The sequence below is a fragment of the Myxocyprinus asiaticus genome, chromosome 31, assembly GCF_019703515.2.
Source record: "Myxocyprinus asiaticus isolate MX2 ecotype Aquarium Trade chromosome 31, UBuf_Myxa_2, whole genome shotgun sequence".
Classification (NCBI taxonomy): domain Eukaryota; kingdom Metazoa; phylum Chordata; class Actinopteri; order Cypriniformes; family Catostomidae; genus Myxocyprinus; species Myxocyprinus asiaticus.
Genome location: NC_059374.1, coordinates 18,258,004 through 18,273,426, shown reverse-complemented (window position 1 = coordinate 18,273,426; position 15,423 = coordinate 18,258,004). Strand labels below are relative to the sequence as shown.

The 15,423-nt window shown below is 34.9% G+C and overlaps 1 protein-coding gene across 4 annotated transcripts in view; it reads left to right on the top strand.

Moving 5' to 3' along the window:
• Positions 1–12,446, top strand: part of synrg (synergin, gamma) — a 67,660-nt gene extending 55,214 nt beyond the window's left edge. For 2 of the 4 annotated variants that reach the window (XM_051665355.1, XM_051665353.1), the window contains 3 exons: positions 2,981–3,019; positions 8,241–8,273; positions 11,863–12,446. In XM_051665355.1, coding sequence (XP_051521315.1) covers positions 2,981–3,019; positions 8,241–8,273; positions 11,863–11,994 — 204 coding nt within the window. In that variant the 3' untranslated portion in view covers positions 11,995–12,446. The remainder of the gene's footprint in view (positions 1–2,980; positions 3,020–8,240; positions 8,274–11,862) is intronic. The other 2 variants (XM_051665356.1, XM_051665352.1) reach the window with 1 other exon arrangement.
• The last annotated feature ends 2,977 nt before the right edge of the window (positions 12,447–15,423 follow it).

Here is a 15,423-nt window from a genome sequence, read left to right as displayed (position 1 = left end):
AAAATTTCGTCTGCAGTATAGCTGCTATAGAAAATTATTTATTTTTTTGTGTTTTTTTTAATCATATTTATACTGGATATTTATACTGGAAAACAAATCAAAAACTTATTTTGTTAATGGGGTGAAGACTACCCTCTCTCACCTTTCTGTTCATTTCAATCCACCTTTAACTCTCAAAAAAACAAACTCTCTCTTATTAATGAAGCTGCGTATTGCCAATTATCTTCACGATAGGAAATGCACAGTGACATATATTATGATTCAATAAGTCACGAGCCATCACGTTATAATCTAGCTGCATTAAGCATGCACGCTCAAAGGTGTCACTCCTTGACAGAGTGTGCCTCAGCCAGGTGCAATTTCAATATCTCCCCCACGGCGGGACACTTTGCGCAACTCTATCCACAACGAGAGCGCTTCTGTATTTACTTATTTGGTATTTTTGTATAATTCCCTCATACTTTGTGATCTACATCACCTGAAGCTGTTTGGAAAATTTAGAGTGCATCTGGACTGTGAGCCATTCCAGATGCACCTTTGCATCTGGACTTTCTTCCTCTCCTCAGTCAGGCGCGAACTGCAGTGCTGCTCTCACGCGTCATCATTAGAGTTTCATATGATTTCATGTTACGTTAAATGAGATCAAATGACTATTCGACAACGAAAATTTTTGTAGACAATTTTTTATTGTTGACATTGTCGATAACATCAACTAATTGTTTCAGCCCTAGTGAATCTGCTGGTACACAGCACGCGCAGATTTTTCCAGCCGCAACTCATTCCCCGCTCAAGCCTAGTTTCAGTCTCACGTGAAGCATGGCCACTGATAGATATGCACACACACGCTGTGTACATGGATATTTACATGTCACGATATACACGATATAGTAAAATCAGTTGACACTTTTATCGTCGCCACGATATATATCGTCATATCGCCCAGCCCTAACCCCAAAACAATAAAAAAAAAAAACATTATGAAATTTTATTTTGCAAGCCTACATTTAAGACCATGAATTTTTTAGCATTGTGGCATTATATTCAGGACAATTCAGCACATTTTACCCCTCTTTTCTCATTACTGTAATAAGTACGGGCGTTTTACTTTTACAACTCCCATTACTTTCAATGATGATTCATTGACGATCATTACCACAACACAGTCATTTAACTGTAATACAGTTTACACACATTTACACATACTGTGGACTAATTGCCAAAAATTGGTCTCATTTTTTTTTTCTTTCCTTGTCCTAAATTTGCAAGCATGTAATTCTGGTTCTTTTCACTCAATCCACCTCCAAAATATCTTATTTTATTCCACTAAATGGCAGCAAGTACTAGAAAAAGAACTTTCCTCTATCACCTTCCGTCACAAAATGCCAATTTGAAATGTATATGGCGCTCTAACGCATTTTAGCCCTCACAGATGTGCTCGTCCTTAGACATTGTCTAATTTTCAATTTAAGCACCACTCCCATTTTTTCATTGAATATCTCGGCCTCTGGACTAGAAGCTCAATCTAGATGTCATTAGAAAGCGGAGATCCTCCCCTTTGCGATGGTGCATCATTTTTCAACAGTAGTCAATAACATATATTTCTGACGATTTGTTTTGCATGCTTTTCCTGCTGAACCACATACTTTGTTCTGGACATCTAAGACATAACGTTGCATTATTCACACAAGCAAGCTCACAGACAAGTAAACAATTTGGCTTATATTTTAGAAAACTGCCTAAGGTAATTTTTAGCTATTTGGGGTTTACAGCAGCAGTGATTGGCGCTTAAAAGAGACATTTGTATTTGATGTCTTACAAATATCACATTCACTTTTTGATTCTTTAGAAAATCTTTCAAACTGTTGTATTGGGGCAACAAAATAAACTGAACAGTCGTATTCCTGAGAATGAGAGCTTTCATTTAATATATGATTAGTTTATTTAAGTGCTATTTGAAAGACTTTTGTATTCATATTAATATTTCTACCACATGACCTCAAGGTGGCGCTGATTTGTGATGCAAATGTTTTTAGGCCATATTTTGTTATTTTATGTAACAAACGCAGAAGTGATGGGCATCTATGAAAAGTTCAGATTCTTAAAAGAAATAAAAGGGGTCGCTACTATGATGTAAATGTATATGTAATTTTTTCGCATTGCGGTAATGAGTATTGGAGGGTAAAATGTGCATAACTGTCATGAAAAATTATTTCACAATGACAAAAATAACCTTAATGGTCCTTAAAATAAGCTTAGTTTTCTGTATGCAAAATATGATATCATATTTTTTTCTATTGATTTTGGAGTTAAATAGGACCAGGTTTTGTCAGAATCACCCCATATTACTCTAAATCTGCTTATTACATGGCTCTCTAGAGAACTTACTGTGAAGTAAGAGACGCAAAGTGTTGAATGAGAGAGAACTTATAATAGAGGAAGACGTTGCGTTAGACATTTACGTGAGTTAAATATGTTAGCTAATTAATCCATAGAAAAAATAACTTGGATTGCAGATTAATAATATATAAATTAATATTGTGATAATGTTTTAGTTGTCATCTTGTTAATAGGCCGAATGGTTTGTAATGGACTATTTTTCTTAGTGGAAGCTTTAAGCTCATCTTAAGTAAGATCATAAAATAATTTCAACTCAGTCAATATTTCATTTCCATGTATTTATTTATTTGGTTAGTAGCCGTGTAATAAGTGGAATAATTTATTGTCAGCTGGTCATTATCCCTAAACAAACCTCTTCAAGAGAATACAAGACCCTTGTGGTTTGTGTCATGGCTCTGATTTACCTTTTGGGGGGGTTATTTTTGTCATAATGACTGGCTGACTGTGCATTACCCCTTACATGCAGCTTGTGATGGATCATGCATTCAATTATTAAACAGATATTTATTTTCACAAGTTGCTTTTGCCTTTAAAAAGAGCCACATCCCTATTGACTTTTTCTTTGGTTTTGGCCATTTTACAGAAGAAAGACGAAAACACTTTTGGACGGCTGTTTAAAAAAGTAGGATTCTCAGAACTGCCTCAAAACTTCAATTTGCAGCATGTTGCGGGGGTCATGCAGGCAAACGCTCCCCTGTTGTGCTGCCAAAATGACCAGAACTCACCTCTTGCCACTCGTCTCCATTCAGTCTGCCAAAAACAGTCTGCCTGCAGCGCTCTGACTACATGCATCTAAATCTACAGGCTCTCAGTCAAGGCCACTCTTTCATTCTCTTTAATTCGGCTATGAGCTCTTAGCTCCTGTTTTCTCAGCATTTATAGAAATCATTAGGCGAGTACAGGTCTGACTAACTGTGCATTGCCGTTAGGTACTCATGGCCAAAAAGCACAAAGCAGACATCAAATAATTGATGTTTTTGTCATTTTGGCACCTCAGGGTGGCAGAGAACAAACTTGGAAACAACATGGGGCAAAGGAAATATCATATTAAAGGAACAGATCATCCAAAAATGAAAGTTCTGTCAACATGTACTCACCCTCACCCTTGTTTCAAACCTATATGACTTTCTTCTGTGGAATACAAAGTGATGTTCTGAAAAAGTTCACGTTGCTCTTTCCAATAAAATGAAATCTTGAAGTAACCAAGGGCTGTCAAGCTTCAAAAAGGACAAATAAGCACCATAGGTAGTCCATATGACTCATGTGCTATATTCCAAGTCTTCTGTAGACATACGATAGCTTTATGTGAGGAACAGGCCAAGATTTAAGTGAAAATCTGAAAATTAACAACATTTTTGAAAACAAGATCCACGGATACATACAGTTGCAATCATAATTATTCAACCCTCCTGACCAGCAATACATTCTGGTGATGTGAATTAAAACAATCAACTAAAACCTCAGTAAACAGTCAAAGTAAGTTTTTAATACACATATGACTGATTTTGAGAACAAAGAGTTCAGTTTACCCAAATTAAAAAAAACAAACAAACCAATTCTCTCCACAATCATGTCATGTAAAAAATATTCAAACCCCAAAATCAATCATTTGTGGAGCATCCTTTATCCTTAATAACAGAAAATAAATGTTTCAGGTAAGTGTTCTCAGGCTTCGGACACCTCTCTATTAGACTGAAGGACTGAAACGACCTATCCCTGAACCAGATTTTAGACAACTTGGATGTATCCTTGGTGTTATTGCCTTGCCGGAAAGTCCAGTGATCACAAGCTTTAATTTACACACTGAAGTCATCACATTTTTCATGCCAAAATGGCCTGATACCTGAAAGACTCCATGGTGTCAGTCACATAGTCAGGATAGCTGTATCCTGCAGCTGCAAAACTCCCCCATAACAGGACTGATCCACCTCCATGCTTGACTGTGGGGATGGTGTCGTTCTTGTCATCACCTTGTCATCTTACTCTAGACGTACTGCTGACCCATGGGTCTAAAACTCATTTTCTGTTTAGTGTCATACGTCTATAAAACATTCTTCCAGGACTCCACAGGTCTTTCCTAATTCTTGAATATTCAGTCAACTGGAGTCAACATTTCCCTTGGTGAAGTTTTGCTTTCTTCCACACCCCAAGAAGGTTGCTGTTGTACCATATTTAAAAGTGGTGCTGCCAACTTTGTCTATTGGAAATTGAAGTGCCTTGGAAATGTACTTTTAGCCTTGTGTAATGAAATAATCTCCTCTATTAGCTTTTGAGACAGCTTAGTTTTAATTGCATTTTTTGCATAGAAATACATTTTGCTTGCAACGCTAAACTTACATTTTAAAACTTAATTAAGTGCCATTGCAGATTGATGACTTAATTTTGTTTTAAAACAATTACTTGTGTAGGAACAGCTACATGCAATAGGGGTTGAATAATTATGACATGGCTGTATTTGTAAAAAACTCCTGCTATTTACAAATATTAGGTTATATATTCACACTATGACTTTGAATGTGTCACTCAGCTGATATAGATGTAAAATTTAAAAGTTCTGGGTCATCAGAAAAGCTTACCTTTGTAAATCCTTACTGTCTTGGGGGAGTTGAATAATTTCGATTGCAACTGTATGTCATTGAATAATGTCTCCTTTAATACCCTTTCTGTTTTGATAGCTGTTAATTAAAAACAAAAACAAAAAAGAATAATTTAATTCTAATCACACATGGATGCGCTTAAGAAATAACGCACGTCTTCTCATTATATGCGCTCACTGGCTGATACCGCTAGTCTTAAAGAGACAGTACTGATTAAGCACATGTTCTACATATTAGTGTAAATACTTGTAAATAGTACAAATAATGCAAGTAAACAATAAATATTTTTACAAAAATATATATGCAATGTAATATATTGAATTTCAAGACATCAATTGATGGAATAGACTGAATTTGAACATTTTTCAAAGCTAAAATGTGGCCAATTTGATGAAAAACTAATGATTTGTAAAATTAATATTTTCAAATTGTACCTAGAAGGATTGCCTAGAAGGTTCCTTTATAATTAAGAGCATTATCTGAGAAAATTTTTATTTTATATGTATGGACAAATGGACATTGTAACAGAAATTTACCCATATGAATCAATGTCAAATCAAATTCAGATAGGAATCAAGAGCTTGTGAATCAAATCGTATCATATCGGGAAATCTATATCAATTCCCAGCACCTATTGAATATAAGGAAACACAAATGAAATTGAGAGCTACTATGCAGGGGAGGATTTTCAATAAATAACAGCTTAAATATTGTTCTGAAGACCTTGTTTCTCCTTTTTGGAGCTTGACAGCTCCATGGAAAAGAGAAGCATAAACATTCTTCAGAATATCTTATTTTGTGTTCCACAGAAAAGAGTCATATAGGTTTGGAGTGACACAAGGGTGTATAAATATAGACAGAATTTAAAATTTTTGGTGTACTATCCTTTTAACTCTTGTGCATAATCAAATCCTGCACTGGTTTAGCGTACAATCATGTCTTTACCACACACCCACCCAACATATAATCACCAATCAGCTCATTTCGATTCCTCCTCTCACTAGCCTCCTGAATCTCTCCAGCATTTATCCAATGGTCAAGGTTTGCTGATGTAACGGGGTTAAACATTGCTCATAGAGCTTTAGATGCAATCAGGGAAGGAGGGGCTCAGAGCAGCAAGGAATCAAAGGATGGATGTCTGAGGAGCAGATGCAGCTTAGCCATCAATCACGGCGACCAAAAAACACAGGTGCTAATAGATCCAGCCTGCCGTAGATTAATAGAGCTATTTCCGTCTGCTCCTGACATCCAATTAATATCCCAATTTGTTTTTGTTTTTTTTGTTTTTTGTTTTTTTTTGGGGGGGGGGCACAGCATCTCTCAGATGGGATGTTTTATAGGTTGTGAAAGGATGGAGTGCTGGTGGGTGCAGGCAGCTGGGAGAATGTGTGTTGGGCTACAGGTGGAGATTTTCATTGGGTTGTGGATGATTCACGCTCTGACCTTGGGCTAACATTCAGTTTCTGTCCCAGCTGGGATAAGACATGATCCTGTTGCATCTGCCAACAGGATTTGTCTGCAGGAATGGGCAACGGTGTATTAATGTAGCACTTCACATATATCTAGTATATAATGTAAAAAATATAAATCTACAGTACTGTGCAAAACTCTTAGGCACATTATTTGTTACACAACAACATTTGTCTTAAAGGAATATTCCGGGTTCAATACAAGTTAAGCTCAATCAACAGCATTTGTGGCAAATGTTGATGACCACAAAAAAAAAACAATTTAACAGTGAGGCACTTACAATGGAAGTGAATGGGGCCAGTTTTTGGAGGGATTAATGCGAAGCTTATAATTTTACAAAAGCACTAACATTAATTCGTCTGTTAAAATTCATGTATTATTTGAGATATAAAGTTGTTTAAATCATCATTTTTAAAGTAATTTTATGGTTTGTTGACATTTCATCATCATGGCAACTAAGTTGTCAAATTGGCACAGAAAACTTTACACAGAAAAGGTAAGTAATTTTATCACATTAAAATCATGTTAACACATATTGTTTATGTCTTGTGGCTATACTTTTAAAACAGTGAGTATTTTAACGTTTACAGATTGACCCCATTGACTTCCATTGTAAGTGCCTCACTGGAACCCAGATTTTTACTTTTTTTGAAAGAAAATGTTATATTTCCAAACTTTTCTTTTGCAAATTGAAGTAGAGCAAGGAGTCGTGCAACAGATAGAATGGCCCCCACAGAACCCGAATCTCAGAATCATATCAGTCTAGGAGAATCTGTGCTGTTTTAAATGCATGGGGTGGTCACACCAAATATTGATTTTCATTTTTTTATGTTTAATGCACTTTGTATGAAGTTAATTTCTAAATAATAATTATTAATGAGAATTTGATCAAATATCCTGACTATACAATTTTTTTTTACAACTACCTAAAATTTTTGCACAGTACTGTAAAAAAAAAAAAAAAAAAAAAAAAAAATATATATATATATATATATATATATATATATATATATATATATATATATATATATATATATATACTTTGTCAGTTCGAACCAGTCTGACCATTCTCTGTTGACGTCTCTCATCAACAAGGCATTTTCATCCACAGAACTGTCCCTCACTGGATGTTTTTTGTTTTTGGCATCATTCAGAGTAAATTCTAGAGACTGTTGTGTGTGTAAATCCCAGGAGATCAACAGTTTCAGAAATACTCAAACCAGCCCGTCTGGCACCAATAGCTAATAAATAATTGTAAAATTTAGCGGAAATGTAGTGAATACCATATATTTTTTCTAGTGAATTTGACTAGTTATGCTCAGCTCAAAGATATTTAATCGGCTTGAAATTGCTCTTTGTGAGCGTAATCTCTAAAAAAAAAAAAAAAAAAAAAAAAACATTTTAAAAATGTCGTAATGGAAAAGACATGGAAATTAATTTGGGGTGAATATACAGTATGTATATGTATTCTTAAATATATTTCTGTAATTTTACACTCTCAATTCAATTTTTTATTTAAGCTTCTGTATTATCTTTTGATAATGTGGGAACTAGAACTATCTACTAACCTTTCTAACTTTTTCAAAGTTGCCCCTTCTTGTCTTATACTATGGCTATTTTGCTGTAGGCTCCCACCTTTAAATGGACATCTCTTCCAACTACCGGGTTTCTGGTGCTCACTTCAAAAAGAAAGAGATTAAAAAAATACACACTATCCAGTCTAAATTGGAACTTTTGAATTAATTGTAATGCTGACACTTTTTATGCTACTTGCAGGCACTGACAAAAGACAATCGCACCAAATTAAGGGTAAATATTGTGTTTTTTAAAAACCTTCACTTTAGTGAATGTAGTTAAAGCTGTAGTTTATTGTCCCCTACAGGTCTTCAAACACTTCAGATTGTTGTATGAGTTTTCATCTTTGCAGGCAGGATGCACTCTTATGTTTGCAATCAGATAGTAATTAAACTTTCCGCCAGCTAAACAAGCCACAGGTGTGGGAAATTAACCTTTAATTGCCATTTAAACCTGTGTGTGTCACCTTGTGTGTCTTTAACATGGCCAAACATTCAAGGGTATGTAAACTTTTGATCAGGGCCATTTGGGTGATTTCTGTTATCATTATGATTTAAAAAGGAGCCAAACAACTATGTGATAATAAATGGCTTCATATGATCACTATCCTTAAATAAAAGACAGTTTTTTTGCATGATCAGTCATATTTTCAAAATCAATGCCAAAATTTCACAATTTCTGCCAGGGTATGCAAAATTTTGAGCACAACTGAATCTCTAATATAATAAATATTGCGGCATCTTTTTTTTTTTTTTTTTTTTTATCACTTTTTTAAATAAACAACTTTATGGATCTTAAGTGTTTTTCTTCACCAAATATTAATAATATTAATACCATTGCCTTGATTTGCAGTACACTTTGTGCCATTATATACCAAAAGCGCTGTGGTTTCTCCACAAAATTATGTAATCGTTATTCCTGTGCTATCGTTAACAGCTTTACTGTCGCTAACAGTAAAGTATCTAATAATGGGTCAGAATGAAGATAGATTTTGTTTAAATGTCATCACATTTTCGTAACATGGAGGGTTTTGAGCAAATGTTTAACAAGTAGATACTGTATACATGGAAATAAGATACAGTAAATATTGTACCAATTGACAACACTTGTTTTAACAGTCATTATGGGAGTGCATGGGAGTGCATTCTTTAACGACCCTCATACGGTCGTTAAAGCACCCTCAATTAAATAACATTGGTGCATTATTGCATCTTCACTTTAACTACTAGAGCACCCCCAAAATATTCAGAAGCACCCTCAGAGATTTTGATCTGGAACCGGGCCTGCGTACCAGGGTAAATTTGCCAGAATGTAGTGTAGGTAGGGCTCTGGGATATGGCTAAAATATACAGTATATTTGCCCTGAAAAAGCGTAAAATGGTAATTCAAAATGTTTAATGTAAAAACACAATCTAGTTCAAAAAATCCAGGCACGTTTACCCATTTTTCACAAAATGAACAAGGAAGAATATTTTATCATTTTAATTTAGATGTTTCTGCATAACAATATGTTGCAATAAAGAGCAATATTCACCTGATTATATTTTTACAAGAATATTTTAAATAATGAAAAATGCCACATTTTGAGACATTAGTGAGCACTTTTGTTTATGCAAACGAATTGTCTAATTTGTTTTGAATTGATTAAATGTAATCAGTGTTGGGTAAGTTGCTCAATAAAAGTAGTTCCTTACATATTTATAATTCTCTAAAATTATAATCAGATTCCTTTACTGATTAATACAGTAATCATATCACTTATTATTTTAGTTACCTTCTAAAACATTTCACAGAAAAGTTTTTTTTTTTTTTTGCTCAATTAATTCAAAATGTCTATACACGCCTTTTAGCCATCACAGAAATGCTATCAGACGTACATATGAACATAATGTTTTAAATATATTCTACATATATAATATATAGAAATATATAGCCCAAATAATGTACTTAACTTAAATGATAGACAGTAACTGTAATCTGATTAAAATAATTCAAAATCGAATGTGTTACATTGCAGTAACTAATTTTTTGTAATCCGATTACACCCAGCACTGATTGTAATGGATAGTTTGAACTGATTCACGCAAATGAAACAAACTTAACTCTAACTTTATTTTATTTTTTACTTCTGTCATAACGTCTTAAGTCGAGATGAGGAAGGATCGCAAAACTAGTCCAATAACGTTCTTTTGGAAACTTAATGGCACAGTAAAAAGCATGTGAAAATAATCGCAATTTTGTTTTTATACTGTCATCAAAATATTTCACGAATATGAAATACATCGGTAAGTATTAAGTGCATGTTTTCCTGGATGCTACAAAAGTGACCTTTGACCAGGGCTGGGTATCACCAACTACCTCACGGTATAATAAACATCGCAATACATATGTCATGATTCAGTACATCACAATACATCACAAAATCACAATTGAAACGGCACCTCATTATTCAACAGGGTTGTAAGCACTTCTGCTCCAACTGAGAAATGCCGTTCTCAGAGTTTATATTATTATATGATTGCACACAAAAGAAATGTTAAAATATTGGATCGATACATTGTGAGAAAAATTATTTCGATAGATGACTGTATCAGCACAACCCTACCTTTGACCCTCTTGATTTTCATATTGCTTTATATTAAACAGTCCTTTAAACAGGGCATTTGTTTAAAAAAATTAAAATTCTAAAATGATTTTTGTTTAAATTTGTGCCCATGCCCTCATGCTTGAGTGTGTGTGTGTGTGTGTGTGTGCGTGCGTGTGTGTGTGCGCATAGTATCAGCGTGGGCTGATGTGATTCACCAACATGACTTATTTCTCCTCCTAGCATCAGCTCTGATTTTTTTTATAGGAAATGCAAAGAAGCTGCATTCTGCATAACATCCATATCATCATACCCTTATTACAAATGTGGGACTACAGTTGCGCCTTTCAAAATGAAAGCACGCTCACACACAGCGCATCAATTTATTGAGCGAAGTTCACTGAGTTCTCGTTTCGCTTTTCTATATAAAGACAGTATGTGGGAGGATTGCACATTTTTTTTCTCCATTGATCCTACAAATTATGTCAGTACTGTGTTGAGCTATTGTTTCATTTATGGAGTATGACGCTATGCCACACAGAAGTCAGACTTAACTAGTCAAATGTCCTGTCTAACATGTAGTTTATAGACACGGTTTGAATGTAGCACCTGTTTAGCTAAGTTGGTGACTAAAATAGGTCATACTTATAAAGGTATGTTTCAGGTTCAAAACAAGTTCTGTTGACAGCATCTATGACATGCTGTCAATTGCCAAAAACTTGTCCCGCAGTTTTAAAAAAAATAAAATATTTTTTTTTTGCAAAAGCGCTTAAGTTTAATTATTCCATACCAATATATGGTCTAAAATTTTGTCTAAATTGTCCTTTTAGTTAGGAAGATGTGCTTTTGGTTATGCGTTTCCCAACATTAATACTGTAGGTGGATTTTTCTCCATGTAAACAGTCTCTTTCTGTTATCCTTGCACATTCAGTGCAATAGTTACCATTGTTACTGGTTTTATGGTCATGACAGGAGTTGAAAGATTGCATTATAACTTTGCACAGACATGGTTAGTACACGATTTTATCACCCTAGTCTCATGTTAACACAATCTTTTGGCTATACTTTTTGCTATCCTGTAAATTAAAAAGCTTAACTTGTATTAAACCTGGAACATTCCTTTAACACCACGCTAAAAATAGAATCCTAGTAGTTCAACCCCAGCCTGCCCCTTACTGTCTTTCCAAGTCATGTATAAATGAATCGTTTCTAATATTTTCTTGTGCAACTCTTTGGCAGGCATTTAACTCGGAGACAGACAACTTTAAGCTCATGTACGGAGGTCACCAGTACCACGCCAGCTGTGCTAATTTCTGGATTAACTGCGTGGAACCCAAACCACCAGGCCTCATTCTGCCCGACCTGCTCTAGAACTGGACTGCTGTGGGGGTTACAAGAGAACCGAGCCCAGTGCGGAACCCTGAGCCACAGTCTGAAGGATCACGAGAGTCATTCAGAACTGTCAATAACTGTTTTTGCACTGTTTGCCTCTGAAGCTCTACTGCTCTCGCCAGTTGAATTTGGGACGCAACTGTCTAGATCTGCCATTTGCTGTAGGAAAATACGATTTATTATCTACTACTTTATCAACGACTAGTTTATTTAAATATTGTACATGAAGTAAAATGTCTTTGTCTCTACATTTCTGTCTTTTTTTATCTGCCTCTGTCATTTGGGATGCACTTAAGTGTCTGGTTGGATTTTGATTATTGCTGTTAATTTCTCTACCATGTGAAGTAAATTCTTCGTAGATGTTCTGCATGTGTTATGAAAAACAGAATTGTAATATACACAAAACAATAAAGGTAAAACTATGAAGAGCATCAGCAAAACTTTAGCAGATGTTATTGAAATGCATATAGACCAGTTAAGCTATTAAAACTTGTCTGTAAAATAATTTTGACTTCACTTTTAAAAAACAGATATGTTTTGATGAAAATCCACTTACAATGAAAGTGTATGGGGCAATTGTTTCCCCATAGACTTTCAGTTTAACTCTGTAACTTTCAACGCATTGTTTGATTTTACCAAACAAAAAAAAACAAAAAAAACAACAACAAAAAAAAATATATATATATATATATATATTTTTTTTTTCTTTCTTTATTTATCTCAGAACATTCCTTTAAAAATTCACATTTGACAGTTTTTCAAGTAATATGATCAATTTGTAATTTCCGTAAGCTCATTTATTGTATGAATACACATGGAAGAGAGAGAAACATTTAGATATTAGTATGATTTCCTCTAATGCTTAATTTTTTGTGCTGGTTGTGCTGGGACACATATCACTTCAATAGTGGGTCTGAAAGCAGTCCTTGAATGTTTGTATTCTAAGTGATTTGTGAGAATCTCAAGCCTGGGAGCTTTAGTGGTATTTACTATTTGGAATTCAGTGTGTTGTAATGCTTCGGAAAGACTTTGTTTTGTGATTTATAAAAAGATCTGGTATAACGAAGGAACTCAAGAATTTGGGAGTGTGTTTTATGAACCCAACCTTCATCTGTTGTTTGGTCCCTGTAACCAGTGAGTGAGTGACAGCACTTCCTTTACACTGACTCAGCGCTAAGAGCTGCAGCAACATTACCTTGGTGATGGTTACCAAGGATACAGGAGTTTGAATTTGTAAGATCAGAGCAGTGATTCTCAACCAGGGGGTCGGGTTCCACTAGGGGGCCTCAGTACACTTCCAGGGGGGCCTCAAGATCTTTTAATATTTTCTAAAATAAGGTAGATTATTATAATTTTTATATAATTATTATAATTCAAATTACTGAAAATGTAATATCTCCCTTCAACAGCTTGCTTTTTATGAAGAATATACAGTTCTAGATATTTCTGGAATCACAAATGTATCATCATTGTTTTAATCTATTGACGCTAGTAGTTTCTTTCATTAGAAAACTGTGAAAACAAGCTTTGTCATCATTACAGTAGAAGAATCAAAGGAAATATATTATATTAGAGATATCTTCATATATAAATATCTAATTGCCTACATGGGGGGCCTTCGAATATTTTCTCTGACAATGGGGGACCTTGGAGTCAAAAAGGTTGAGAACCACTGATACAGAGGACATCAAGATTCAGTCCCTGTCTGTACATACATATGATGAATTGTTTATGGTCTGCACAATCAGTTATTCATTTCAAAGAACTGTTGACCCTCCGTTTAACCCCTGTGGCTCATTCACACATCTGTTGAAATTTTAAAAGCAAGACTAAGTTGTTAAAATAATGCTTTGTAGCTATTTAACCAGCTTCTGGTATTGAAACTGTGTTTTGACAGACTGTTATGTGTCATTACAGTTTGCTAAGTGGATAATGTTCTGCCCTTGTGTTCACATGCATGTACAATGATCGTTATCCATCTTGTCAAAGCTGTGCAACAGGGATTATATTTATAGTGCTTTTCTTCTTTGCATTATTCTAAACTTCTACAACAAATTTGATGTTTTAATTGACCACATCTGTGCCTGCCCAGTTTTTCAACCATCTTGGTTCTGGAACTATTTTTCCCATTCATTTTTTCCATTATTTCAGTGAGCTCAGAGGTGAATCACAACATTACAAGCTTTGATTTGAAGAATTTTTAATCAAAAACAAAACTAAGGTACAAGTTGTGTACTTGCCATCTTTCATGAGTTAATAAACTACGATCCCATGTAAACAAACAAAAAATTATGAAAATATATAAAACTATTGATTTAAAGTTGGTAATTATAAGTATATAAACAATATATTTTAAGTTTATAGCTAATTTCATAAATATGAAAGTAGTTGGAGAGTGTAGGGAGATCGACTCGACTGTGTCATTTACTGTGTGTCATGGGCAGGGTTGGGGAGTAACGGAATACATGTAACAGGATTACGTGTTTAAAATACAAAATATTATTAACTGTATTCCACTACAGTTACAAATTAAATCATTGGTAATCAGAATACAGTTAATTTCAAAAAGTATTTGGATTACTGAAAAGGTTACTTTGCATTTTATTGTCATTTATTTCATTTAATATTGTCTATTCAGTTGGGAAACATTTATCCATATAATTGATTTGATCTGAGGAGTGTTTGAACAGTGGTGGAACACTTTCTTATGATGTGTTACATTCACTCTAAATCTCCACTTTCTCTTTCAGATGTGAAACTAAACAGGCACCACATGTGACTTTCAGATTTAAAAGTACAAATGGAGATTTAAGGTAATAAAAGGACTTAAATATTGATCTGTTTCTCACCCACGCCTATCATATATCACCCAGACCCAGATAGACTCCACTGTGAAAAAGGCCCCGCAGAGGTTGTACTTCCTTCGCCAGCTGAGGAAGTTCAACCTGCCACAGGTGCTGCTGATACAGTTCTACTCAACAGTCATTGAGTCTGTCCTCTGCACTTCAATAACTGTCTGGTTTGGTTCAGCTACGAAATCAGATATCAGAAGACAACAAAGGACAGTTTGGACTGCTGAGAGGATTACTGGTCGCCCCCTGCCCCCCCTTCAAGAACTATACACTTCCAGAGTGAGGAAAAAGACTGGAAAAATCACTCTGGACCCCACTCACCCTGCCCATTACCTTTTTGAACTGTTGCCTTCTGGCCGACGCTTCAGAGCTCTGAGCACCAGAACCGTCAGTCACAGGAACAGTTTTTTCCCTCAGGCTATCCATCTCATGAACAGTTAAATTGCCCCATTGAGCAATAACTACAGTATGTGCAATACACAGTTTAGTCTTTCTTATATTTATCCAACACATCCAACGTCTTCTGCCATTTCATTCCTCTGAAAAAATAAAATAA